Genomic DNA, 26667 nt, shown 5'->3' with positions numbered 1-26667 from the left:
GCACAATAAAAGCGTTGAATTTTTTTTTCAAATCTCACATAGTAAAAAAAAAATACTGTCTTTTCCTGATAGCCCCTGTGCTCTGCATGCAGACTTACAGATTTCTGTTCCCTGAGGCTATGTCCCGATTTGTTGACCAAAGTTTGTGTTGAAGATATCTTCCAATAAAACTTCTGTTGACAGATCATGGCCAGATCACAGGGCAGATCAAAAGAGTGATCTGCTCTGTTGACAGAGGCAGGATTGCCCAGCAGCTCTGTTGGCAAAACAGCCAACAGGAAGCACAGCAGATATGGTTGCCTGGTGTCTTGGAAGCCCTTTCTGTTGACAGAAGGCCCTCTGGAATGTCCAGACCAGCTTTTTGTCAACTTATCTCTGTCAACAGAGGCTGTATTCCTTGTGGTGAGCAGGATAGAGCTGTTGACAAAACTACTACTTTCTGTCGACTTACTGTCAACAGAATGTCCTTGGGAATCTGGACACTCCTCGGGTTTTGTCAGCAAAACAGCCATTTTGCCAACAAAACCCTTTGCCTCCAGAAAGAGAGAGAGGCTAGGTCAAGGGTTGCAGTGAGCCTTGGAGGCAAGCTCTACCTATGTAGGGAGCAGAGGAGATCCCCAAGGCAAAGCCAGAGCTCTGCCACAGAAAGCAGAGCTGCTCATTGCCTCCTTTACTTCAGTCTTCTCACAAATAACATGTGACCAGATGATTAGCAAAGTTACCATAGATGATAAAGAGGAAGGGATGAAGATTGGGATAAGTGAAGAACACATCAGAGATCTTGAAGACCAATCTGAATGAATTCAAATCAGCTGGGCCTGATGTCATTCACATTAAGGTACTGAAGAAATTAGCTGAAGAAACCGTAGAGCCAGCAACAGTAATATTTACAAACTACTGGATGATAGGAGAGGTCCCAGAAGACTGGAGAAGGGCTAACATAGCACCCACCTTTTAAAAGGGGAAAACAGGGAAGCTGGACTGGTGAGTCAGATCTCAGCACCTGGGAAGCTATTTGCGAATACTGGGAGGATGAAGGAGTAATGATTAACAACCAGCAAGGATTTCTCAAGAGCCAATCATGCCAAACCATCTTGATCTCCTCCTTTTGCAGGGTAACTGATTCGGCTGATGGGAAATATGATGCAGCTGAGCTAAGCTTTTGATGCTGTCTTACATAACATTCTGATAAGTAAACTGAAGAAATGTGGTCTCAACTCAACTACCATTAAATGGGTGCATACTTGTTTAAACAGCCACAAACAAAGAATAAGTATTAATGGAATTATGTTGGAGGGAAGGGAAGTATAAGATGGGAGTACACGGGGACCTATTCTGTTCTGGGTACAGTGTTGTTCAACATCTTTATTAATGGTCTGGATATAAGTAGCTTCAATGGGGTAGCCATATTAGTCTGTAGCTTCACAAATAACAAGCAGTCCTGGAGCACCTTAGAGACTAACAAATTTATTAGGTCATGGGCATTTAGAGGAAGTAGGTCTTGCCCATGAAAGCTGATTACCTAATATATTTGTTAGACTCTAAGGTTCTCCAGGACTGCACAACTACAGAATGGGAAAGAACTGGCTTGTCAGCATCACTGCTGAGAAGGATCTGGGATCTGTGATGGATCACAATCCCAGCATGAATCATGATGCTGTTGCAAAAAAGCAAATACAATTTTAAGTTGCATTTATTGTTATAATTTTATTACTATTATTTGTAGTACTATAGTTAATATAAGCACTAGTCATAAACCAGGGCCTCATTCTGTTAGGCACCGTTCAAACAAGAAAATTACTCTTTTAGGGACAGGGATCTTAGTAGTATCATGTTGAACTGACTGACACTATGTCTAGATTACAGCAATTTGTTGGCAGATATCTTCCGACAAAACTTCTGTCGGCAGATTATGGCCAAATTGCCAAGCAGCTCTCGAAGAGTTGACAGAGTGTGACCGGACTGCCTGGCCACTTGCTCAACAAAATGGCCAACTGGAAGCAAAGCAGAGAAGCACAGCCTCCCGGTGTCCCAGAAGCTCTGTCTCTCGACTGAGTGCCCTCTGGAATGTCCAGACCAGCTTTCTGTCGACAGATCTTTGTTGGTATAGGTGTTATGCACAGTGGGGAGTGGGATAAGACTCTTGACAAAAGTGCTGTCTTTTTTCAGTTTACTGTCAACAGAATGCCTTGGGAATCTGGACTCTCCATGGGTTTTGTTGACAAAACACTAGTTTTGATGACTGAATGGTGTCCAAACAACCACTTCTTGCTCAAATGCCAGTATTCAAATATTTGTGCTCATCCAGGTGTGAATTAATAAATTTGTACACAAAAACTCATGTACACTGAAACCCTAAGTTCCCTGTAAGCTGAGTGGATGTACAGTATCTCTTTTATCTTCATGCTGACACTCAGTGAAGCTGTGCATGCCAGGTATCTGCAGCAGCCAGGTGATGGCTGCCCCAGTCCCAAACAATCTCCAACTGGCCGGGGCCTCTCGGCTCCAGTCCAGACCCTACCACAGGGAGGCCTGACCTGGCTCCTGCTGAAGTAACCCTGCCCTGATTCTACCACAGGGAGGCCATCCCAGGCCCCATCTGGCTGCAGCTGCCCAGCTGTGCTGGCCCAGCCCCAGTCCTCCCCTGGCCCCCAGCCTCCATCCAGTCCTGGCCCACATCTCTTTGTGAAAGCTCAGCCCCTAACTGACCTCACTTTTGTCTCCCATATAGTCTTCATCCAGAGCCAGTCATGTCCTCCATCTCACCCCAGCAGCCTAGCCAAAGCCCCCATCTGGCCACAGTCCCCATTTGGTACCAGTGGCCCAGCTGTGCCTGCCCAGGTCCCATCCAGCCCCTGGGTGTTCCCCAAAACCAGGTATTTCTACAAGGAGAGATAAGAGGAGTCCTCTCTTTTTGCAGTAGCCCTGGAGCATCTTCCTTCACCCCAAAACTTTCCTGAACCTGGCCCCACCCCCAGAGCTGGCACCCCCAGCCAGACCTTGCACCCCAACCCTCTATCCCAGCCTTGGCACCACCCCAGAGCCTGCACCACCAACCCGAGCCCTCATTGCCTTGCACTACAACCCTTTGCCCCAGACCTGAGCCTCCTCTCATGCTATGAACCCCTTACTCCCATGCCTGCTACATTAATTTTATGTCCACCAACATGAAGGTGATGTGTCACACATTACTTCCATATTGGTGCCCATAACATAATTCATTCCATTGAGGAATGGGAAAAATTTGAGGGAACACTGCTAACACAACCCAGTGGCAAAATAATAATTAATGAAATTTGCAGACATGGGCCGTATCCACACGTGCATGCTACTTCGAAGTAGCGGCGCCAACTTCGAAATAGCGCCCGTCACGGCTACACGTGTTGGGCGCTATTTCGAAGTTGAAATCGACATTAGGTGGCGAGACGTCGAAGTCGCTAACCCCATGAGGGGATGGGAATAGCACCCTACTTCGAAGTTGAACGTCAAAGTAGGGCACGTGTAGACGATCCGCGTCCCGCATCATCGAAATAGCGGGGTCCGCCATGGCGGCCATCAGCTGAGGGGTTGAAAGACGCTCTCTCTCCAGCCCCTGCGGGGCTCTATGGTCATCGTGTGCAGCAGCCCTTAGCCCAGGGCTTCTGGCTGCTGCCGCCGCAGCTGGGGATCCATGCTGCATGCCCGGGGTCTGCAACCAGTTGTCGGCTCTGTGGATCTTGTGTTGTTTAGTGCAACTGTGTCTGGGAGGGGCCCTTTAAGGGAGCGGCTTGCTGTTGAGTCCATCCTGTGACCCTGTCTGCAGCTGTGCCTGGCACCCTTATTTCGATGTGTGCTACTTTGGCGTGTAGACGTTCCCTCGCAGCACCTATTTCGATGTGGTGCTGCCCAACGTCGCGTTGCCAGCCCTGGAGGACGTGTAGATGTTATTCATCGAAATAGACTATTTTGATGTAGCGTGCACGTGTAGACATAGCCATGGACTGAAATAAGATCTGGAGTAGGCTAACAAGTGCATGAATAATTTTTCTTTACTGGTCACTCAGCTTAGCTCATCAACTTGTGTCCCATTTTGAAAACCTGTATTTTGACATTGTTTCCTGTTACTTTCTCCCAATATCACTAATCCTAGGACATGACTTGAGAATAAGTGCCTTTTTCCCTATCAATGCCTCCAGCCTTCATTAGTCACTTAATCTGTATATTTTATGGTGCATTGACATCCAAAATGTATTGAGAATAATTATGAATGGCGTGACTGTGTTAGTTAATAGAAAAATGAGTTTATAGAATAATCCTGAATAGTTACGCTTAAAGATGAAAAACATGCAACAGCATTGGATTCAGCACAGCTTGGGAATGAGTTTCCTAGAGGAGAGTTTCACTTGTTACCATCACTGGAAACAGATACAGTTCTGGCAATAAAGTATAATTGTTTTGATTAGTGGAACACTGCATTCACAGATGTGACAAGCAAGTAAGAAGACGTTTCATATATTAGTGCTTTGTGACAGATTGGCAGCTGATGTTAGTGTTCTGGTTTTTATTACAACAGACCAATAAGCACAATTAAAGAGCCACTTGGATCATTTAGAAATGACAAAACAATGAAGCAAGAACATTTCCAAAGTCTTGTTTTTATGAACTCTATTCTGTAGAGGGTTTTGGAAGTTAAGGAGTTAACACAGCTGTGAATTGGGTACTTTTAAAAATCTCACGCATGGTACTATCCAATTATACATGGAAAAACTTTCTCTTACACATTCCCCAAACTACCTAGAGAGAGATGTTTTAAGTGGCTACCCTGCGACTCAAGCAGTAATAATTCATTAATCAATTTGTGTCACCATTACATCTTAACTCATCGTCACACTGTGAAATTCATGTGAATATTACATTGATCTCCTTTTGAAAATGATTTGTTTTCAGCGATGGAGTTGTTTAAACTAGTAGCATGTTTAGACTATTTTTCTCTCACTCATACATCAATTCTTTGCTATTTTTCATCCATTAATGGGTAGTTTAGATTAAGAACAAAAGGAGACGTAGCATTGGCAAAGGAAAAAAGGCACAATGTGTCACAACAGATATCTCGGAATCCAGGAGAAGCAAGGTGTGCAAATGTCTGTGATAAACAATGGATGTGTCCTCTCAGTGGAATGAACATTGACATCTCTCTGTCCTTTAGCAGCTCTTCCACATATTTTCCTCTGTCAACCAGAATCTTAGTCATAATGTATTGTCTTGGATTAATGCATAACAGACTCTTGACCATGTAAATGGCATGGATTGCTTAAACATGTATGTGTTTTATGTGAAGTAATCATGCATTTGATTAAAATTTACTTTTCTGTTTTATGCAAAATTGCATTAAATTGTTTTAAACAGGTATTGGGTGAGCGTGAATAGTGTGTTTCAGACTTCATACATGTCATTTAAGTGAAACCCACAAATTACAGTTCATCCTTCAGGATTATCAATGACTACATTTAAAAAGTTTCTTCCTATAACACAGGTCAGCATGAATTGGCAAAATTACATGACCTGTAATGGCTTTCAGGAGTCCGTCCTGGAAAACATCTCGGCTGCTAGCAACCATTGTGGTGTGAACAGAGTCTAAAGACCATTGTGCAGCATGTCTTCTCAAAATAATACATTGCACTTGCTCGAGTGACAAACAATAGTTTGTTACTTGGACCTGTGAATTTAGCTTCCTTTTCAAAATCCTTCTCTTTTCTTTTAATTTCTGTATTTGGGTAAGATGTGGGTGTGAAGTGGCTGAGAGATTTTCCTATCAAAAATGAAATTGATGAAGAAGTATTTTCAGCTGCCATTTTAAAGAAATATTTCCAACCTTTCATGCTGATGGCCACTCACTGGCAAAACTATTTAACTCAACTGTTGACAAAAACAAATTTAGAAAATTGCTTCAGGATCTGAGAGAAATTATATTGTGAACAGAGCCAGAGCAATACAAGTGATGAATGGCATGTGACAGGTGTACCTTCTAAGAATACCAATTTAACACCTAAAATCCTGTATAAATGATATCAATATACTTAATAAAATAAAATTGTTACTCCTCAGGAGGGCTTGGCCAAACAGCCAGGCATGCAACAAATTTACACTTCAGTAGTTCATTGTCCCTAGTGTGTAGATTTGCAAGTTTGGCTTGTATAAGCACGTTTTCCATTAGCTTGAAAAGTGAAATGATTTTACTAACATGATAAGACTACTATCTATTTGAGAACTAATGTTCGTTTTCATGAGAAGATTTTCCCCTTTTGGTGTTGGTGGATTTTTTCCCTTTTGTTTTTTAACTGAGAAAATATAGAACTGAAAAAGACTCTTCTGTCAATCTGCAATGGCAGTGAAAGGGTTATATAAACAAATAAAATAGTCAAGGAGACTAATGTTTGTGGCCATCCTTGATGGCTATGTGTATGCTTGGAAGAATTAAAATGAGATTTGTGCCGAGTTAGACAGGGGGATCGGATGTAGGAAATGTTTGCTATGCAGCAGCTGTTGTCAGTCATATATGTGTGAGTGTACGAGTTTTAGCAATGAAGCACATGAACAACTCTTACAATATGGCTCTTCACTTTTGCTTGTATAATATTCAGGGCTTCCCATTTTCTTAAGAAACAGGAGCAGTTTAAACCAGGTAATGAAAAGAGGAACATGTTAAAGCATTTAACAGAATTCTGCACAAAATCTGTCATGATGATGTCACAGAAACAGTTGTTCTTTCAGCGAGTAAGTTTTTGTACTTTATTTCTTGAAGCTGTCAGTGCTGCAGGACTGTTGAGCTGTGTGTGTTGTTCATTAATAGTTCCCTTTCAAGTCACAGATATGCCTGGAAAGGAGGATCATCCATGTCCTAATTTTGTGATCTGCAAAACTAAATGTAATTTACAAATATGAATGGGTTGGAAGTATTCAAACTTTGAAATAACAAATCTCCTTTGCTTCAATATTTCTTTGTTGAACTTTCTAAAAAGCTCTGAGGGATGAGTTTCTTGTTTGGTTGTATAGCATATTTTAAAGACTAGGAAAATCTAGTAAAGTTTGTTTTTTCTTGCAGCCTGCAGAGCAAACAAGTTGAAAAATATTTTATTTGCAAATTAAGGGCCTGTTCTCATTTTTACTGAGTCCCCCTTTCAATATGCAGACTCATTTACATTGGCTGTAAAACAAGCTTTATTTACATGCGTAATGACGCACAAACCCAGACTGGTGTAAGATGGTGTAAAGGTGCCATCGGGTAAATGCGAATTAGAACCCATGTTTTTAAGGGACTATGGGCCGTTTGCAGTGGTTTTTAATGGGAATAACTTTCATCCATTTTAAATTAAGTTCTTTTTAATTACAGTATCTCAACAACTGTTACTGTCTTTCCTTGCAGGGAAGGTTTGGTTTTGTAGTAGAGGAACATGAAAGGTGAAGAGAATATTTCAGAATTTAAGAAAAATATTCAAAACCATATTTTCTTGCTGTTTTGTCTCTTTTCTCCCATTTTTCACCCACTTTATCTTTTGTCTAAATTTTGCTATGGTAGTGAAAACCACAGTTAATGTTGTTTAATATTTTTCATTAGAAATTCTCCTTTTTTAGTTGCTTATAACTGTCAAATTCAGACTGAAGATTTTAATGCTTATCTCTTTGCCTCAAGCTGAAATGTTTTGAAAAGTCAGTGAAAGTGATTCAGCCACTTGCAAGAATGAAATTAAAGAAAAATAAGTAAATTTGTTTGTGTTCATGTCCCCTCCCCAGGTTGTTATGTGCAGAAGAGTTTTAGCACAGGCATATCTAGCTTGGTCCATCTATTCAAGTTTCTTTCTCTGACAGTGGCCATCACTAGACATGGTAGGTAGGGAAAGATGCAAGAAGCGTCAAAGTAGGCACATGTGGAATAATCTGCCCTCCCTCGTGACAGTCTGAACCTTGTGGATAATGGCTGGAGATGAGTTTAACCTCCACAGCATGAGGTTTGACTTCCCTTTCAACATTAGTTATAGCATCCAGTCTTTCAACCTTGCTAAATTCTTGATCAAGATGCAGTGATAATGAGTTCCACATAGTATCTATGTGTTGTATAAAAAAGTATTTTTCCTAAATTTTAAATTTGCCACCTTTCAATTTAATTTAATATCCCTTTGTTGGGTTCTGAGATGAGGAGAAAGGAAATTCTCTTGGCTACATCTACACTAGAAGCATCTGTCTATGGACGTTACTGTTGGAAGAGATGTTGCGACAAAAACTTATGTTGACAGAGCATGTCTACTCATAAAAGCGGATTGACCTTTTCACCTGCTCTGTCGACCACAGGGCCACCCAAACCGTCTACAAGATTCGACAAAATGCATTTTCTGTATAGATGCTCCATGAGTTTTATTAACAAAACCCCAGTTTTGTCTACAAAACTCTGTAGTGTATTCACAGTCATTGTGCTCAAGGCACTGGACTTAAACTTGAGAAACTGGGACCAAGTATTTGTTCACTTCACAGAAAGAACTTGCTCAAGCGCATACAGGAACTCCGTGGCAGACACATTTACTTAATTGGCTACTTACATTTAAAATAACACTTCTATTTACTTAATATCTACTTAATATTAAGGAAATGAATAAAATATGCTCAACTATAATATATTCATTTATTGTCTGCTCCTCCAACTGAAACCATCATGATCTTGAACAACTAAAATAGTAATGAACACATTGCATAAGTCAAACTAAATATTCAAAATCCTGAATAGCAAGTAGCATGATTTCCATTCCTGTGTATTTCATAGGGAATGTGGAAATGATCGTCTGCTCAACAGCAGAGTTAGTGGGATGGTTCTGATCCAAGGCTATGTTTAGACTGTCTCCTCCCTTTCGAAAGGGGCATGCAAATGTGGTGGATTGAAAATGTAAAAGAAACAATGATTTGCATATTCTGTGCTTCATTTGCATAATGGTGGCTACTCACTGTTGCAGAAGAGCTGCTCTCGAAATGCAAAACAGCCATGTAGACGGAGTTCTTTTGAAAGGAAGCCCCGCTTTCTTCCTAATTTTTCTCAGGGCTTCCTTTCAAAGAAACCCCATCTACCCAGCTGTTTTGCACTTTGAAAGCAGCTCTTCCAGAATGGCTAGTGGCTGCCATCATGCAAATAAGGCACTGAATATGCAAATTAGCATCTCATTTGCATTTTTCATCCACTGCATTTGCAAGCCCCTTTCGAAAGGGAGGGGCCAGTGTGGACGTAGCCTAAGTGAAGAGAGGACTTTGTCAAGGTGTAAAACAGTGGCACAAACATCTTTTTTGGGCTAGAGAGCCACCTACAGTGCTGTTTTGGGGAGGATTTGATACCTCAGCTGAGAAAAGTCTGCAAGACAGTCTTTTACTTTTAAAGACATGGTGGCTAGGATTATAAATCCCTCTTGTAGATGTAGCTTAGATCAGCAAACAAGCCTTTTGTCAGAATAGATGATGTTCAAAGAGGCGATTTAACTATACCAATAAAAGTCTTTCTCTTGGTTTGTGCAGCATCTCCAGTAGGCGGCTCTATTGATACAGCTTTACCACCAGCGCTTTTGTAGTGCAGACCAGACCTAAATGGTTCAAAACAAGGGTTACCAACCCTCCAGGCTTGTCCTGGAGTTTCCAGGAATTAAGGATTCATGTTTAGTTAAAGATTATATTGTGTGATGAAACTTTCAAGAATATATTCAAGCAAAATTGACAGCTTCAGAACTGACCCTCTATTTTGGAATACACATGATGGATGATTTTAACACAGCTCCTTCTCTTGCTGAAACTCAAGCCACATGCTGAAGCTGTATTAAATAAAGTTTTTGATGACATCATGGAACTGCTCAGTAATACCATTTAAGTGAGAGTCTATAATCCTTTAGTTTGGTCCGCAATATTTTGTTCAAGTAGACATTCAGCAAAAGACATCTATGCCAGTAAGACTCTTCTTCCTGTAGTATAGGATCTTGGTGCAAAAAGCCAAGAGATGACTCCAGGGCAAAAAAAAAACATGTTGAATGTTTAAATCCTGTATGGGCACACGATAATCAAAACTGAGAGCTCTTTTCCTGGGGTTTCATCCCACAGTTGTTGTGCTAACAAGTCTTGTTTCAAGCAACTCCTAGCTTTTTCACTATCCAAAATGTCAACTCTTGGTTTTGTTTATATAAAAATGAATTTCAAATCAGACTCATTGGTAACAATGAGAAACAAATGAAATCTGCATTAAACAGGATTATTTCTAAATGTAATCCCTTTGGTGCTTTTCTTGGTAATCAAAAACAAGAGTGCTCTGGTTTCTGTGCTTAGACAGAACTATTTTTAGGTTCGGCATTTTCCAGGTAAATTCATTGACCAGATAAAATATGTTATATGACTGCATCTGCTCTACAGAGTTTTGTTGACATAACTTATGAAGCATCCACACTACAAATGCATTCTGTTGAGAACCTGTTGACAGAATGCAGCATTTTTCTCAGGGGAGTTAAGTCACTCCTGTACAAGACATGACACCTCTAACAAAAAAAAATAGTGTAGACACTCTGGGGGGCCCTATGTCGACAGAGAGGGATTCTGGTTCATCAGGCAGCCCTGTTTGCAGAGCTTCTGGTTGGCTGTTCTGTCGACAGAGAGCTTTGCAGTCTGGCTGCTCTCTGTTGACAGAGGGCATTGACACTGGGAGTCTCTGTTAGGTGTGCAGGTGTTCTGTTGACAGAGGTTCTGTCAGGAAATATATCCCAACTGTAACTTCTGTCGACAACACTCTGTAGCATAGACCAGCCTATGTGTTTTCAGTGTCTTGTAATTACATCAAACATTTAAAGGCCCTACTTTACTGGATGCCTGGCAAAATTATCTCATTTCTTTGTAGCGATACGATCTAGTCTCATTGACCAGTGCATATGTTCTATTTGTTTTCCTTTTCAGTTGGTTTGCTGGTAACTGTCTTTGCAGAAAGCACTTCATATTAAACAATAATTAGTAATTTACATTTAAAAACTGAACTGAACCACTGATAACTACTGCATTTGAAAGAACCATGCTCACAGTACAATGGAAAAGCCAAAGTGGGTTGAAGTTACCATAGATACATTGCTCTACATGATGCAGGAAATAAAACACCATATGTTTATATGATTAAAACTATATTCATTCTAACATAATCAAAACAGAACTATGGCATAGTCCCTGCTCTGCAGGAAGAGTGAGCCTAGCACATTCCATTAGCAGATTGGCAAGAGAACAGGGTCTGGTCAGCCCACTTTTGTCAAATCAAGCAACCATCAGGACTGAGGTGACCCGTAGAATCCCCATAGTTTTCCATGGGTGTGGGACATGTATTCCTACATGGTGTCTATTTTTAGTTCTTAATTTGAGTTTGGAAAAAATAAAGTGATGTCCCCTGCATGATCCATGACAGCCATCATTATTGCATCTACATACATACATACAGTGTAGTTGCCTGCCTTCAACTGAGAGTGATAAAGCACACTATTTAATCTATTGTTTTAAGGCACAGTAAGTTCCACCGTGAACAAATAACGTTGGTATAATGACGCTATCTTCTTTAGAACTGAGACTTACCTCTCTTAATCCTTTTCACTGTGAAGTGTAAATTTTTTGTCAGCAGTACTAACTGTCTGAATACATTGGGGTAGGCCAGGGGCAGCAAGAGTGGCATGCGAGGCAGGAACTCGGCCCTTCTCCTCCTCCCTCATGCAGCTGGGAGCTGTTTTAAAGCCATGCTGCCTATGGATTAACAAAAGACCAGCTAATGCTACCAACCACCACCTAAATGATAAAGCTCTGCACTTCAATTTATTTATTAATGAAGCTGTTGTAAGTAGGACTATTAGTGACTTTAAAAAGTATCACTAGCACTCGGGCCATATATAAAGGACAAAAAGTCTAATTTTGGCACTCTGCCTCTGAAACGTAGCTGCCCTCTGGGGTAGGCAATAAACAGCCCACAGGTTTGATGCAGTTTGCCAGGGTTAGATCCTTGCTGTTTGTTGGCACTTTATTTACCTGCACATCTGCAGGTATGGTCACTTGCAGCTCCCATTGGCCGTGGATCACCTTTCCCAGCCAGTGGGAGCTATAGGGAGAGATTTCCCAATGTGTGCCACTCCCTGCAGCTCCCATTGGCCAGGAACAGCAATCCGCAGCCAACAGGAGCTGCAAGTGGCTGTACATGTGGACACGTAAGTAAAGAAAGTGCTGATGGCCCATCAAGGACAATGGCCGCGTCTACACGTGCACGCTACTTCGAAGTAGCAGCGCCAACTTCGAAATAGCGCCTGTCACGGCTACACGTGTTGGGCGCTATTTCGAAGTTGAAATCGATGTTAGGCGGCGAGACGTCGAAGTCGCTAACCCCATGAGGGGATGGGAATAGCACCCTACTTCGAAGTTGAACGTCAAAGTAGGGCACGTGTAGACGATCCGCGTCCCGCAACATCGAAATAGCGGGGTCCGCCATGGCGGCCATCAGCTGAGGGGTTGAAAGACGCTCTCTCTCCAGCCCCTGCGGGGCTCTATGGTCACCGTGGGCAGCAGCCCTTAGCCCAGGGCTTCTGGCTGCTGCTGCGGCAGCTGGGGATCCATGCTGCATGCACAGGGTCTGCAACCAGTTGTCGGCTCTGTGGATCTTGTGTTGTTTAGTGCAACTGTGTCTGGGAGGGGGCCCTTTAAGGGAGCGGCTTGCTGTTGAGTCCGCCCTGTGACCCTGTTTGCAGCTGTGCCTGGCACCCTTATTTCGATGTGTGCTACTTTGGCATGTAGACGTTCCCTTGCAGTGCCTATTTCAATGTGGTGCTGCCCAACGTCGCAGTTGAACATCGACGTTGCCAGCCCTGGAGGACGTGTAGACGTTATTTGTTGCTACATCAAAATAAGCTATTTCGATGTAGCGTGCACGTGTACACGTAGCCTAAATCTGGCAAACCGCCTCCAACTTATTGCCCAAACCTGGATGTTCATGTCCAGTTAGGCAGATCTATAATAATTGAAGAAGAGATTTATTGACATTCACTAAAAATGCATTGTTAAATACCCAGTTATGTAGCTGGAATGTTTTCTGTATCTGCTCAACTTTTTGCACAATCAATTAAGTAATCCTTTTAATAGGAAAAACATCTATAAGCATCTCCATTTCTATTTGTCTTGTCATTTCTGAGCATTGGCAGGAAACCAAACCAGAACAAATGTCTTGGGGGCATGAGAAGTGTTTCCAAAACACCTTGTTTTTCCTAGCTGTGTGCAATTACTATGCCCTGTGTTTTCCAAACTTTCATTTAATTCATGATCTATCCAAATTGCTAATAATTTCTACCTTTCAAAAACCAAACAACTGGAAGGAAACATACATTGTTTGTGTAGGCCTAAGCAATATGAATACAGCTTCTCAAATAATACTTTACATTTGCATGTTTGTCTGCTTTAGGATTCACGACACTTCAGGGTCAAAAGTCGTAATCTATACTATCACATGCAGACTTCATCTTAGCTGTATTGATTTAATGTAGTTATAAATTTCTGATGTTTAGCATGGAAGAGAATATTGTGTGAATAAAAATACCAGAACTTGGAACCAACTCTGACAGTTGTTTGCTTTTTCTTGTCAGCCACCAGTTCAGCCCACTTAGAGGATCTAGCTTACCTGGATGAGCAGAGACACACTCCCCTGCGTACATCCCTCCGAATGCCTCGGCAGAGCATGGCAGGTGCCCGCATACAACAAGACCTAAGAGGTAAGGATCAGCTGAAGGATTTGTGTGGCTGTACACCATAGGTAGTGGCCACAAAGATATGACTTTATAGCTGCGTCTACACGTGCACACTACTTCGAAGTAGCGGCACCAACTTCGAAATAGCGCCCGTCGTGTCTACACGCGTCGGGCGCTATTTCGAAGTTAACTTCGACGTTAGGCGGCGAGACGTCGAAGTCGCTAACTTCATGAGGAGATAGGAATAGCGCCCTACTTCGACGTTCAATGTCGAAGTAGGGACCGTGTAGACGATCCGCGTCCCGCAACGTCGAAATTGCTGGGTCCTCCATGGCGGCCATCAGCTGGGGGGTTGAGAGATGCTCTCTCTCCAGCCCCTGCGGGGCTCTATGGTCACCGTGGGCAGCAGCCCTTAGCCCAGGGCTTCTGGCTGCTTCTGCGGCAGCTGGGGATCTATGCTGCAGGCACAGGGTCTGCAACCAGTTGTCAGCTCTGTGGATCTTGTGTTGTTTAGTGCAACTGTGTCTGGGAGGGGCCCTTTAAGGGAGCGGCTTGCTGTTGAGTCCGCCCTGTGACCCTGTCTGCAGCTGTGCCTGGCATCCCTATTTCGATGTGTGCTACTTTGACGTGTAGACGTTCCCTCGCTGCGCCTATTTCGATGTTGGGCTGAGCAACGTCGAAGTTGAACATCGACGTTGCTGGCCCCGGAGGACGTGTAGACGTTATTCATCGAAATAGACTATTTCGATGTCGCAACATCGAAATAAGCTATTTCGATGTTGGCTGCACGTGTAGACGTAGCCTATGTGATACTTCCAGGGAAAGAAAACTTGAGAGAAGGTGTAGCAACAGACTCCGTTGTTGCTGCACAGGGGTGGGGTCAGGCCTTTCCAGCAGTGCAGCCCAACTCCCCTCCCCACGTTGACAGTCTCTGACCCCACCACACCAGGACCTCCACCTGCTACCCTGCTAGGCTGACGCCACCAGCCCCAGCCTCACTCCGGTGCATGGTCATACTGGGGCAAGTCAGAGCTGGTGGGGTCCTAGAGCTGCAAGAGGGGGTGAAGACTGGGGTGGGCTGGAGCTGGGAGAGCAGGAGGGTGGGGTGGGCCTGGAGCTGTGAGGGAGGTGAGAAGCAGAGGAGTGGTTAAGCGACCACTGGAATGCAGCTTGGGCCCTGTGCAGGGGATGGCTCAGGCCCCTTCAGCGTGGCAGTTAAGCCACCTGGGGGCAGGCTTGGGCCATGCAGGGGACTGAGCTTGGGCCCTGCTGGGTGGGGATAGTTAATTCACCGGAGGGTGGTGTGTTCCCCCCTCAGGCAGTAGTTAAGCTGCCAGGGAGGTAGGCTCAGGCCTCACAAGGGGAATGGCTTTGGCCCCCTCCCGGAAGCAGTTAAGCTGCCTGTTGGCAGGCTCGGGCCCCGCTGTGGGCGGGGGGAGGGGTTAAGCTGCTGGGGGTCAGTTCAGCTGCCCAGGGGCAGGATCAGATCTCTTGGGGGGGCAGTTAAGCCACCAGGGGGCAGCTCAGGCCCTGCGCACGGTGGCTAAGGTGCCCAAGGACGGTTTGGGCCATGCACAAGGTGCAGTTAAGCCACAGTTTGGACCCTGCACAGGAGGGCAGTTTGGACCCTTGCATGGGGGGAGGGTGTTGGGCTTGGGCTTCAGGGCGGCGGGGGAGTGCAGTTTGGGGCTTGAGTTCTACCATCATTTTTTTCCAGAAGAAAAGCATAAGTGCTCAACATTGCAACTTATTGCATCCAATATATTCCTTGTATGGGACTTTGGTTTGTTTGTATGGCCGCAGTTACTGCTTGCAAACCATGTATTTTGGTTAAAAGTTTGGATTGTTGTTTTGTATTATTTTTGGTGCCCTCATACAGACTGTAATTACAGTAGCTGAATGAGTATACACTGAAAAGATGCTTGAATCACGAGTTGTGTTTCAGATGTGAGGACAGCTTCCTGCTGTTGGTTTGCCACAGGGCCACCCTATGTTTGTAGGTCAGGTAGGCATTCAGTGCTTCTTAAGAGTCTGTTAACGTCTCCTCTTCTCCTGTGGGTGTTATGCTTTTTTTACTCTGAGTTGCTGACCTACTGTGTCAAGTAAAGCAGTCTGGAATTTGTCCATCAGTCCATGCTAGACTGATTACTAGTATGGCAATCCAATGGCACTGCAGGCTTGGCTGGTTTTCATTCTGCTGGGGATTTGTACAAACAACACAACCCTTGACTGAAAGAGAAAAGTGATTTTGTGTCATCTTGGATCACAGTTTGTAATGAAATCATATTGGCTGGTGATACAGTTATAAAATGTATTGGCAGGCACTAAGCGAAGAAAGCAAACTTTGACAGACAAAATTTCCATATGTTCAAACTGAGCCCCTTGCCAAGCCTTCGTAATTTGAAGTGATTGCATCCAAAACATTAAACTTTATTGTAGGAACAGAATCAAATTGTTTTCCAGACATGCTTTTAAAAAAGCATGCAGCCTCACATACTTTCCTTTCTTTTTCAGTTAAGCGTGCATACAAATAGCAACAGTGTTTCATATTTTATATCTGGTTCTGGTTCTTGTTGTTGGGACATGCAACTTTAAAAAGCGGGGGGAGGGAAAGCAGTATAGATAATACTTCCTCTTTTCCTAGGATGTGTGATTTTTTGGCTACGTCTACACGTGCACGCTACATCAAAATAGCTAATTTCGAAGTAGCGACATCGAAATAGCCTATTTCGATGAATAACGTCTACACGTCCTCCAGGGCTGGCAACGTCGATGTTCAACTTCGACGTTGCTCAGCCCAACATCGAAATAGGCGCCGCGAGGGAACGTCTACACGCCAAAGTAGCACACATCGAAATAAGGGAGCCAGGCACAGCTGCAGACAGGGTCACAGGGCGGACTCAACAGCAAGTCGCTCCCTTAAAGGGCCCCTCCCAGACACACTTTCATTAAACAGTGCAAGATACACAGAGCCAACAACTAGTTGCAGACCCTGTATATGCAGCACGGACCCCCAGCTGCAGCAGCAGCAGCCAGAAGCCCTGGGCTAAGGGCTGCTGCACACGGTGACCACAGAGCCCCGCAAGGGCTGGAGAGAGAGTATCTCTCAACCCCCCAGCTGATGGCCGCCATGGAGGACCCCGCTATTTCGATGTTGCGGGACGCGGATCGTCTACACGTCCCTACTTCGATGTTGAACGTCGAAGTAGGGCGCTATTCCCATCCCCTCATGGGGTTAGCGACTTCGACGTCTCGCCGCCTAACGTCGATTTCAACTTCGAAATAGCGCCCAACACGTGTAGCCGCGACGGGCGCTATTTCGAAGTTATTGCCGCTACTTCGAAGTAGCGTGCACGTGTAGATGCAGCTTTTGAGTGTTAAAAAGTTCCAAATGTTTCATGGAAATAGCCTAGACCTACACTGTTCAAGAGACCTGGTATTTGAGCTGTTTTGCCACTTAGAAATCCTAAACTCGGGCTCAGTCTTAGTACATCATGTCTTGGGGATTTGCAGATGCTTCCAGCCCTTAGTGGAGCAAGTAGGGGCTTCTGCTCTGAGGGCCAAGGATTATGACTATTGTATAATGCATCAGTCCTGGGGAAGTTCGATGGATAGACATTAAACATGGGACTTTTCCCTCTGTCCATGTTTGTCTGTTAAACTAACCTGTTTCAAAAAGGGAATTACATTCCTTCCCCAACTTAATACAAAGGGCTAAGAGCTGGAAAAATATTTTATACAAGTGGCAGATGTTAAACAGAATACTGAGTGTACTTTTCATTTTACTGTCATGAACCAGGGGAATTTAAGTCTAGTTTAGTTTCATATAACTTAACCTGAAATATAATAGTTGCAGTGTACCCTGAAGTAGAAGTTTATTGAAGAACTAAGTACTAGGTATTAATACATTCTCCGTGTTGCCATCATGTTCCCATCCCATATAAGGGAAAGTGAATGGTAATTTACTATGTAAAACATTCTTGTCCTCAGTCTGTAGGAAATATTTTGGGGACAGAGAAATGGCTGGAGAACTCCTGAGTGTTACAAGTCTTGCGTGAGAGTACTAAACTTGAGTCTAGCATTAGCAATATGAACAGTGCAATAGTGCCTATTATTAAATCCACTAACAGTTTCCATTATAATCCCATTTTCACGTGCTTGGAATTGTTACACACTTTAACCTTGCGGCACAAGTGTTTGATGCATCATTGATTTTCTGAGAAATTGATAAAAATAGTTCAGATGTTTCCAAGGATGTGATCAATAAAAACAGATAATTCATATATGGCTAAAATATTCTAGGTTTTGTACAGAAAAATAGGACACTTCTCTGAAGAGCTTGCAATCTAAATGGCATAATAGAAAGATTGGATCAAGATTCTCAAGCATTTGATAAACCAGCATGTGTGTGCTGCTCTTAACATAGGATAGAAGGAGATGATAGTTGACATTACTATGTTCTTTATACCTACATTTCAGTTCTAATTAGTATAAAATCATTCTTGTCTGACTGTTGCTTTCTAGATATTTGCAATACTCTTGATATGTGGCTTAGTACTCTGTGATATCTGTGTATTTCAGCTGCTGGTACTGAAATAGAAACAGGTAAATACACCACACACCTTAATACTAATAATGAGCTCTACATGCTTACTGCCAGCGTGCCTCAGAAGGACTTCTTTTTCTCTTTGAAGAGAAAGAAGTCTTCAAGTCAACTCATTTCCTAAGAGGCCCCTTAACAAAATCAAACTAATACTAAAAATTCAGTTGTACAGGGAGAGTGATCTAGATGGTGCAGAACTGTGACTCCTGAAGGTAAATCCTCAGATTAGGCTCAGGAGTGAAATAAATAACAGGATTGCAGGTAAGCAGGTTTTTTTTTTAAATGTTTGTTCATATTATTTGATCAGACTTACTTTGCTCTGATTGGCATGTTCTGCTATGGGGGATCCAGGTTTGGAATGAAATGTGTTTGTGGGGCTCTCCTGGAGAAACTGGCAAACCTTATTTGCTGTCAGTATCTTATTTAGCACTAAAAATTCACTCTCTACCTGCCCCCTTAGTTCTTCCCAAAGAAATATAGATTAAATTTACTTCAGCAAGTTAACTCAAGTTTGGGATCTTATCATGGGATTCTAGCCTCAATTCTGTAAGATTCTTCATAAACAGCCAATAGAAGACCCAGCATGAGACTGACAGATTGTCAGGTATAAAAATGCAGTTTGTTAATTCATTGTCTGATTTTAATAAGTACTAAAACCAAGCAAGTAACCAGGGCTCTCCAGATTGTGCACACGTGCTCTAGCTTGATAATTATTCACATTTTTGTCCTTTTCCTTCTGAACCCTTTCCAAACATCTGTCTACCAATAAATTAATACAGGTGGTCCCCGACTTAGGAACACATCGCCTTACAACCATTCGTACTTACAACCAACCTCCAGCTCACGCCCCCCCGTGTGCCCCAGCTCACTTCCCCAAGCGGGGGGCTCCAGCCGCATGCCTGGGGCTCCCCTCCAACCCCCTGCACATCTGGGTCTTGACCCCCCAACCCAGACCCAACCCCTGTGTGGCCCCAGATCACTCCCCCATGCAGCTGGCTCAGCACACTCAGGGCTCCAACCCGCCCCCCCCACCCCCCCGCTCAAGCATCCCGCCCTGGTGCACCCCTGTTCAACCCCTCCTCTGCCAGCATGCACGGGGCTCTGTCTCCCTGCCAGCTCAACCCACCCCTATCCCCAGCTGACCAACCCCCCAACATGTGCTGGGCTGTCAGCCACCAGCCTGCGCGTGGCTCCAGCTGTCAACCGCTGCAGGAGCATGAGGCTCTACCCCCCACCCACCCTGCTTCGCCCCATTCAACCCCCAAATTCCCCACGGTTCCAGCTCACACTTCCCAGCATGCAGGGCTCCAGCTTCAACCTGCGCCCAAGGCTCCCAACCCCCAGCATGTGGGACTCCAGCTCCAAACCCGCCATCTACCACACCCACAGCCCCAGTCCAACCCCCTGGCTGGGCTAAACCCCCACCCCAGCCCCCTGCTGCCCTGGTCCAACCGCCTGCAAGCCCCAGCTCCACTGCACCCTCCCACCACCTCTGCTGCCCTAACCCACCCCAAGTTTAACTCCCCCCCGCCCCAGCCCAAGCCCTCCCTGACTTATGCAAAATTCAAGGTACACAAGAGCAACCCACGCGTACCTCGAGGGATTACAGTATAAGGGTGTGTCTGAACACCTGGTTGTACCTCAATTTGGTCATAAATCGGAATGTAACCCAAGTTGGGGACTATCTGTATAAAATGTAAGCACTGTGATACTGTCTCCCTGATATCTATTACTTCTCTTGCCCAAATTTCTTTTTACCTGCTTTCTCATTCTCCATTCTTCTCATTTGTTACTAAATAGGCTTTGTTATCTTTCAGAATTTCAAATACAAACGTTACAGTTGGGAATTCATTAGGGTCCTTCTGTGATGTTGGTAGTGGCATAGGTGTACGGATCTTTATTATGTGTCTGACTCTTGGTAGCTCCCATAGTTATGTGACTTGCTTAGATAAGCTTGGGGAGTGCTGTCTGCTGAGAATTATCAAATAAATGTTGACAGGGGCTCTTGAGAGATTTATCAGACAATATCAAGAACTGATATGGTTAAATAAACATCTGGTATATGTCTTTGACTAGTCAGTGACACTTCAACATTATTTTTAAATGTCTTAAAAGATTCAGTTAGCAAAATCTCAGTGCTTTTTTCTTCGCTGAAGATAGGCAGCCTTGGCTTGATGTTGTTATTTAAAATAGGTATTGGCCAAGAATCAGTTTAACACAATGTACAAACCAGTGATGGGGAATGGTGTGAGCAAACTTCAGGATTCAATTTAGTCAGCATAGTAGAACAAAATATTTTGGGCCTTTTCCTATGGACCATGTGGAATTAATATTGTAGCATTTGGTACAAATATAACTTTTGTGGCCAATGAAACACAGAACACATCCTCAGCACTCAGGTCCAAGTGGTTGTGGCACTAAACGTTTTCTTTCTGGCAAGGTACTTACCAATGTTGCATACTTTAAACAGAGCGCGGAGACTACAGCCAGTTGCAGGCGAAAGGTTTCATATTATTTGTTCTTCTCTTAATCAGGGTATGTGTTTGACAGGAACAAGGTTCATAAGAAGGTCTCAAGGACAAGCTGCATACTAGGTACTGAGGAGGAATGTGGAACTGGGGTCTGATTAGTAAAAAAACTCTAAAAGGGGAAGAAAAGTAAACCTCCCCAAGATGGGGGAGGGAGAGAGCAACCTCTTATGTTCAGAAAATAAGATTCTAAATCAAAAGCCATTTTAATTTTAAAAAATTAACCAAAAATCAGAAGCAGATAGCTTGTAGCCTCATGGATGGCTGTCACTTAGCTCCTTAACTGAGATTTCTCCTTCCTTTTGTTTTAAATGTCATTTTTGGAATGCCATAAATCCTGTGTGTGAGCCCGACTCCTATTTGGTCCCAGGGGTGGATCAAGGCATTCTCAGTAGAGACTGCCTGTGATTATCACCACTGACCATGTATCATTCATGTGATAGTGTAGCCTTCAATGGAAGGCAATATATGTTATTAGTGCGATCCTGGCTCATCCGTCAGAATTAGGCATTTCAGACACTGAATAGTGAAGCAGCCTAGTGCGCGGACTATTTGATGGAAAAAATGTCCCCTAATTCCTTTCCCTGACTGTCACTTCTTTTTGGCCACAGGACACCAATAAACTATTCTTATCATCATACCTAATATTTTTGAATTAAAAACAACTTTGTGTCAATCAGTATTTATTTCAAATGTCAGTCAAGCTGCGTCTACACCACAGAAACCTTTCGAAAGGATCTCTTCTGAAAAGCTTCTTTCAAAACAGAGCATCCACACAGCCCCCGTTCTTTTGAAAGAACAGGCCAGGGACTGAAAATGAAGACTGTTCTTTCAAAAGAAGGGCCCTGCAGAACGTCTACATACGTTTTCTTTCAAAAGAAGCTTTTGAAAGGGGGGACACATCCTGAAACGGGAAAGGAACAGTGATTTCGAAAGGAGTACCACATTCTTTCGATTTACTTTTGAAATAATGCTTTTTTCGTGTAGATGCTCCATGGGTTCTTTCAAAAAAGCCGACTTCTTTTGAAGAATCTTTCGAAAGAACTTTCTAGTGTAGAGGCAGCCTCAGTAGTTAGGAAATTCAGAAGATTGATGTTCTCCCCACAATTTAAATTTGGGCACATTGTACCTTATGTCATATAGTCTATTCCCATTAGATGTCCAATTCCCTTTAACTGCTTTGAAAATTACAGACTAAGTTAAAGTTCTGAATGCAGCCTTAATTTTTAGACTTTCTTGACAATGAGTACTGGATATGTCAACTGGAACCTAAAATTCAAAATGTTTTCAGTTTGGAATTGATCAACTATTGGATATAAGGAATAATCAGACATAAATATAAAAAATAGACTATCTTTAAAAATCTACTAATATTCCTTCCAAACAAGGTAATGTGTGAGATTAAGTAAAAGAAAAATCGAATTGTTATGTGCTGAAAATGAAAATTTATCTATCTATGTGGGAAAACCTGTATTCTCTGTACTGTTGAGATGTAAATTTGCCCATCCATTCCATATTACTATGTATATATACTAGTCCCTCGAGTTACGTGAGGGTTGCATTCCTACACACCCTTGCTTAATTCAAATTTCAAGTAATTGGGGGGCGGGGGGAGCAGCTTTTTTCCCTGGTGGAACACACATTCTGCAGCCAGGGAAGCACCAGGAGCACCTGGAGCTCCTTTTGAAAGATAAGTCCTGGGTTTGGGGGGCAGGTGGGGAGGGCTGGGGCCATGAGAGGGGAGCAGGAGGGTTAGGTCATGGAGTGGGTGTTGAATTGGGGACAGTGAGCCAGAGGGGGGAGTTGAACTGGGGCTGCGTGGGGTGGTGAGCAGGAACCAGGTGGAGGGGTTTTGAACAGGGGTTGCGGGGTTCTGCCTGAACTATGCATGCGGGTGGTAAGCCTGAGCCATGCTCAGGTTGTGAGCTGGGCTGCGGGGGGTACTGAACCATGCCCAATGGGTTAAGCTGGAGCCGCAGGGGTGGAGGAAGTTGAGCCAGAGCCACATGTTGGGGTGGTGAGATGGAGCCAGGACATGGGTGGTGAGCCAGGCCACAGGGGGTTTGAACTGGTGTGCGGGGGGCGATATTGAACTGGGGCCGGGGGTGGTTAAACCAGTGCCGGGGAGAGTGGGATTTTGAGTTGCACTTAACTCAAATTAATGTGAGTTAAGCGCAACTTGAAATCTTGCATTTCGAGGATTTACAGTATAGTAATGCAGAGAGGAAAGTGTGGGGCATGTGTCAAGATTAGACGTGCATAATTTTATCATCACTTTACAGGCAAAAAACATATTTAGGTTTAGTATGTGTGGACAGGAGAGTTGTCTCATTTTGACTAAGTATTGCTGCTTTAATAAGCCATATTTGGACTATTACATTTTCTAAGGGGCATCTGAACATTCGAATTTATATCAACAAGCACATAACAATAAGCTGCACACATTTTAATGGTGAAGCCCTCTACATTAGAATTCGTTGCCTGGATGTAGAATATTCTATCAGCATCTAGATGTCTTTGTTTATCATGATTTATTTTCTTGTCCATCTCTTTTATTGCTGGTTACTTTGACATAATTTCTCCAACCTCCTTTCACCAGCTCTGTTGTACGGTGGCACCCAAATTTGTCTGAGATGGTAGAAACCTAGGGACAGGTTTCAGTGCCTATTACTAATGACATTCTGTTAGTCAGTGCAGTGGCAATTTATTCCATGGAAAATATTATGTCCTTTTGGCTGCATTGATTTTATCTTTGAGCTTTGGCTGTTTCAAGGTGGAGTTACTGTGGACAACTATAATTAGATTTTAAATGCCTTTTCAATATGATTGCTCAGGATTAAATGATATATTTGACATCACTTTGAAGTAAATAATACAGACAGTTGTGGAGAGATGTTTCAGCTGACTTTGACCCTTGACCATCTGAGTACAGATAAGAGTGTTGAGACACAATCTCATCTACAGAGCTGGAAAATTGCATACTTCTCTGAGGTCCCATCTTGTCTTCCCTTCAGTTCAACATACGTAGCTTGTGACGAAATATGAGCTTCAGTTTTTCAGCATACTGATGATTCTCAACTGTTCATCTCTCTGTCTCATCTGATTTCCTTATTGCTGCTTAGCCTGAAATCACCTGTTCTTACTTGTGATAGGAAGTCAGAATGGGAGCCTGGGTCTCCAAAGGCGAAAATTATTGCAATAGCCCACTGGAACACCTAATAAATCAATAGAGCATCTGTATTTGGTCATTCTAGACACATGTGGCCCTGCGTTGTCTTTGTTTGATTTCTGGTTTGCTACTTGGAAGAGTTCCCATTGCAGCTTTTGGAAAAAGTATTACAGTGTGGTTTTACTCCTTAACACTGCATGCATGGTGTTCCTTTGTCTTTCTCTCTGTGTGTATACGGGAAGAAATAAATCTCTGCATCTTGGCAAAGTTTAGGTCTTCTTTTAATGTTTTCCAAATGGAAACTTTATTTTCATAACAGTATTGCTGTCTAAATGCAAAGAAAATTTGGCTTATCAAGTATATTTCTGGAATATTTTATTTACATATATTGACCTTGTATTTGACAGTTTTACAAGCTCAGCCAGTTAACTCTGTCAAAGAACTGCAGTATTACTCAGCAGCTTTTACCTTTCACTTAACCGTTAATGTAATAAACCTCCTCCATTTGTGCTTCTAGCTATAACCTTGGCAAAACATGTTCATCTTTTTCAAGAGAATTGGTGAGCAGACGGTCCATAGTTAGTGGCATACCGGAGTTTCTACTGTAAGGAGAGATATTTCAAAGGCATGAAAGGTATTAAAAGGTGTGATACTCCTGAAGCAGGTTAGGCAAAGGAAGTGAGCAGTGCACAGAGCTCCCAAAAGCCTGTTGCTGTGTGCTCTGTTGAAAAGTCCTGTTTCAGAATCTATCTCTAAGCAGGGGTGGGCAATATTTTTGATGGGGAGAATGCAGGAATTTGGCAAGTGGTCAAGAGCCACACTCTTCTGTGATATTAATGGAGGAGGTGCAGTGTCTGGGATGGAGGCTGGGTGCAGAAGTGAGCTTGAGGTAGGGGAGTGGGATGCAGGAGAGCATGGGGATCTGCGAAGGAGTTTGGGTGAAGGAGGAGGTTCTGCCCTGGAGTAGGAGATTGGGGTACAGGAGGAGGTGAAGAGTCTGGGAATGGGTGAAGGGTCCAGGAGGGGTATGGGTGAAGGAGAGGATTCTGACCTGGATGAAGAGTATAGGAGGAGGTGCAGGGTCTGGGGAGAGGACTGTGACCTGGGGCAGGAGTGCAAGAAGAGGTGCAGGGGGTTGGGGCTGGAAGGATCTTGGGCTGGGGCAAGGGATTGAGGGGGAAGGACCTGGGAGGGAGTATGGATGCAGGAGAGGATTCTCACTTGGAGGAGGGAGTGCAGAGTCTGGGAGGTTGTAACCTGGTGCAGGCCTGCAGGAGGGCTTGCAGGGGATTTGGATGAAGGTCTCTTGAGGGGGTGGAGGTTTGTGGGAGGGAAGGTCTGGGGTGCCAGAGGTAGCCTATGGCTGGGAAACACTTACCTGGATGGCTCCCAGCCAGTAGCCTTGTCCAGCAGGCTCCTCAGCTGGGCCCTCTGCCTTCCATGCCCCCACCCCATGCTGCACTCAGAGAAGCTGGCAGAGGCCATATTTTGCTCTGAACACTGCAAGGTTGGGGTAGGAAGGTAGGGGTACTTTGTATGCTGTCTGTCCTGCAAGCAGGCAGCTCCCTTTGACTGGAAACTGGCCTGCTGGGACTAGGACAGTGTGTGACAATTCTTCTCCTCTCCCCCAGAGCTCACAGAAGAATCTGGCCATCGCATCCAGCTTTTTTGAGCAGCGTGCAGGGGCAGGGCAGGGCAGGTAGGGAACCTGGTTGAGGCTCCTCCGTGCCATGAGCCAGATCTAGCCCCTGGGTTATATTCTGCCTGCCCCTGCTCTAGAGGGAGGTGTTACTCTTTAACATTGTCTCATATAGAAATATGTTTTAATGTAGATTCCAGAATTTGTTATTATTCTGATAGCACCCGTAAGTGTGGTAGGCACTATCCATACTCATAACTTTTATGAGTTATGACTCATAAGAACATGGTTCTAATTTAATTTTAACTAATAGGAAGGAACTGGATGTGAAGTAGAAAGGTTGGGTGAAAGTGAACATGATAGAGTTCAAAGGATAGAGAGAAGGAAAAACAGCAAGATAAAGAAAATGGAGTTCAAGAAGGTAGACTTGAGCAAACACATGGAGCTGGTAGGCAAGATCCCCTGGTAAGCAAGTGTCAACAGAAAAAAAAAATAGTTCAGAGAGCAGTTTTTTAGGGACATTATTAAGAGCACATCTTTTCTTTATCGGAAAGATAGGAAGTGTGTCAAGAGACTAGAGGTGGAAAAAGTACCCAAAACGTTAGTTGGGTAAAAGTACAGCTGCTTTGGGCCAGGTGTATTTAAGTACAAGTTTCCCTGTGGAAAGCTACTTGAGGAAAAGTGCACACACACACATCACATCTAGATTGTACTCAAGTATCCAGAAGTGAAAGCAGCTGCACTTTTATTCAAGTAACTTTTTGAGTAATTTTTTCACTTCTGCTAGAGATCACTCTGTCTTACTCAGGAGATCTGCAATGATATGAAAATCAAAAGGGTCTTACAAAGATTGGAAACGAGGGCAAGGGACAGATGATAAATATAAACGCACAGCACAGATATGCAGGGATGAAAATTAGAAAGGCCAAGACACAAAATGAGATCAGAGATGTAAAAGGGAACAAGAAAACATTCTAAAAATACAT

At 43.6% G+C, this 26667-nt stretch overlaps 1 protein-coding gene across 2 annotated transcripts in view; it reads left to right on the top strand.

Annotated features, from left to right (window-relative positions):
• TANC2 (tetratricopeptide repeat, ankyrin repeat and coiled-coil containing 2) overlaps positions 1-26667 on the top strand; it is a 703794-nt gene that overhangs the window by 544009 nt on the left and 133118 nt on the right. Inside the window, exons 1-2 of one of the 2 annotated variants that reach the window (XM_074978797.1) lie at positions 6600-6661; positions 13641-13766. In XM_074978797.1, the coding sequence (XP_074834898.1) occupies positions 13718-13766 (49 nt within the window). In that variant the 5' untranslated portion in view covers positions 6600-6661; positions 13641-13717. Of the gene's footprint in view, positions 1-6599; positions 6662-13640; positions 13767-26667 lie in introns of those variants that run through there. The other variant, XM_074978796.1, reaches the window with a different exon arrangement.

Source organism: Carettochelys insculpta, chromosome 28, assembly GCF_033958435.1.
Source record: "Carettochelys insculpta isolate YL-2023 chromosome 28, ASM3395843v1, whole genome shotgun sequence".
Classification (NCBI taxonomy): Eukaryota; Metazoa; Chordata; order Testudines; family Carettochelyidae; genus Carettochelys; species Carettochelys insculpta.
This window is presented reverse-complemented; position numbering and strand designations above follow the sequence as displayed.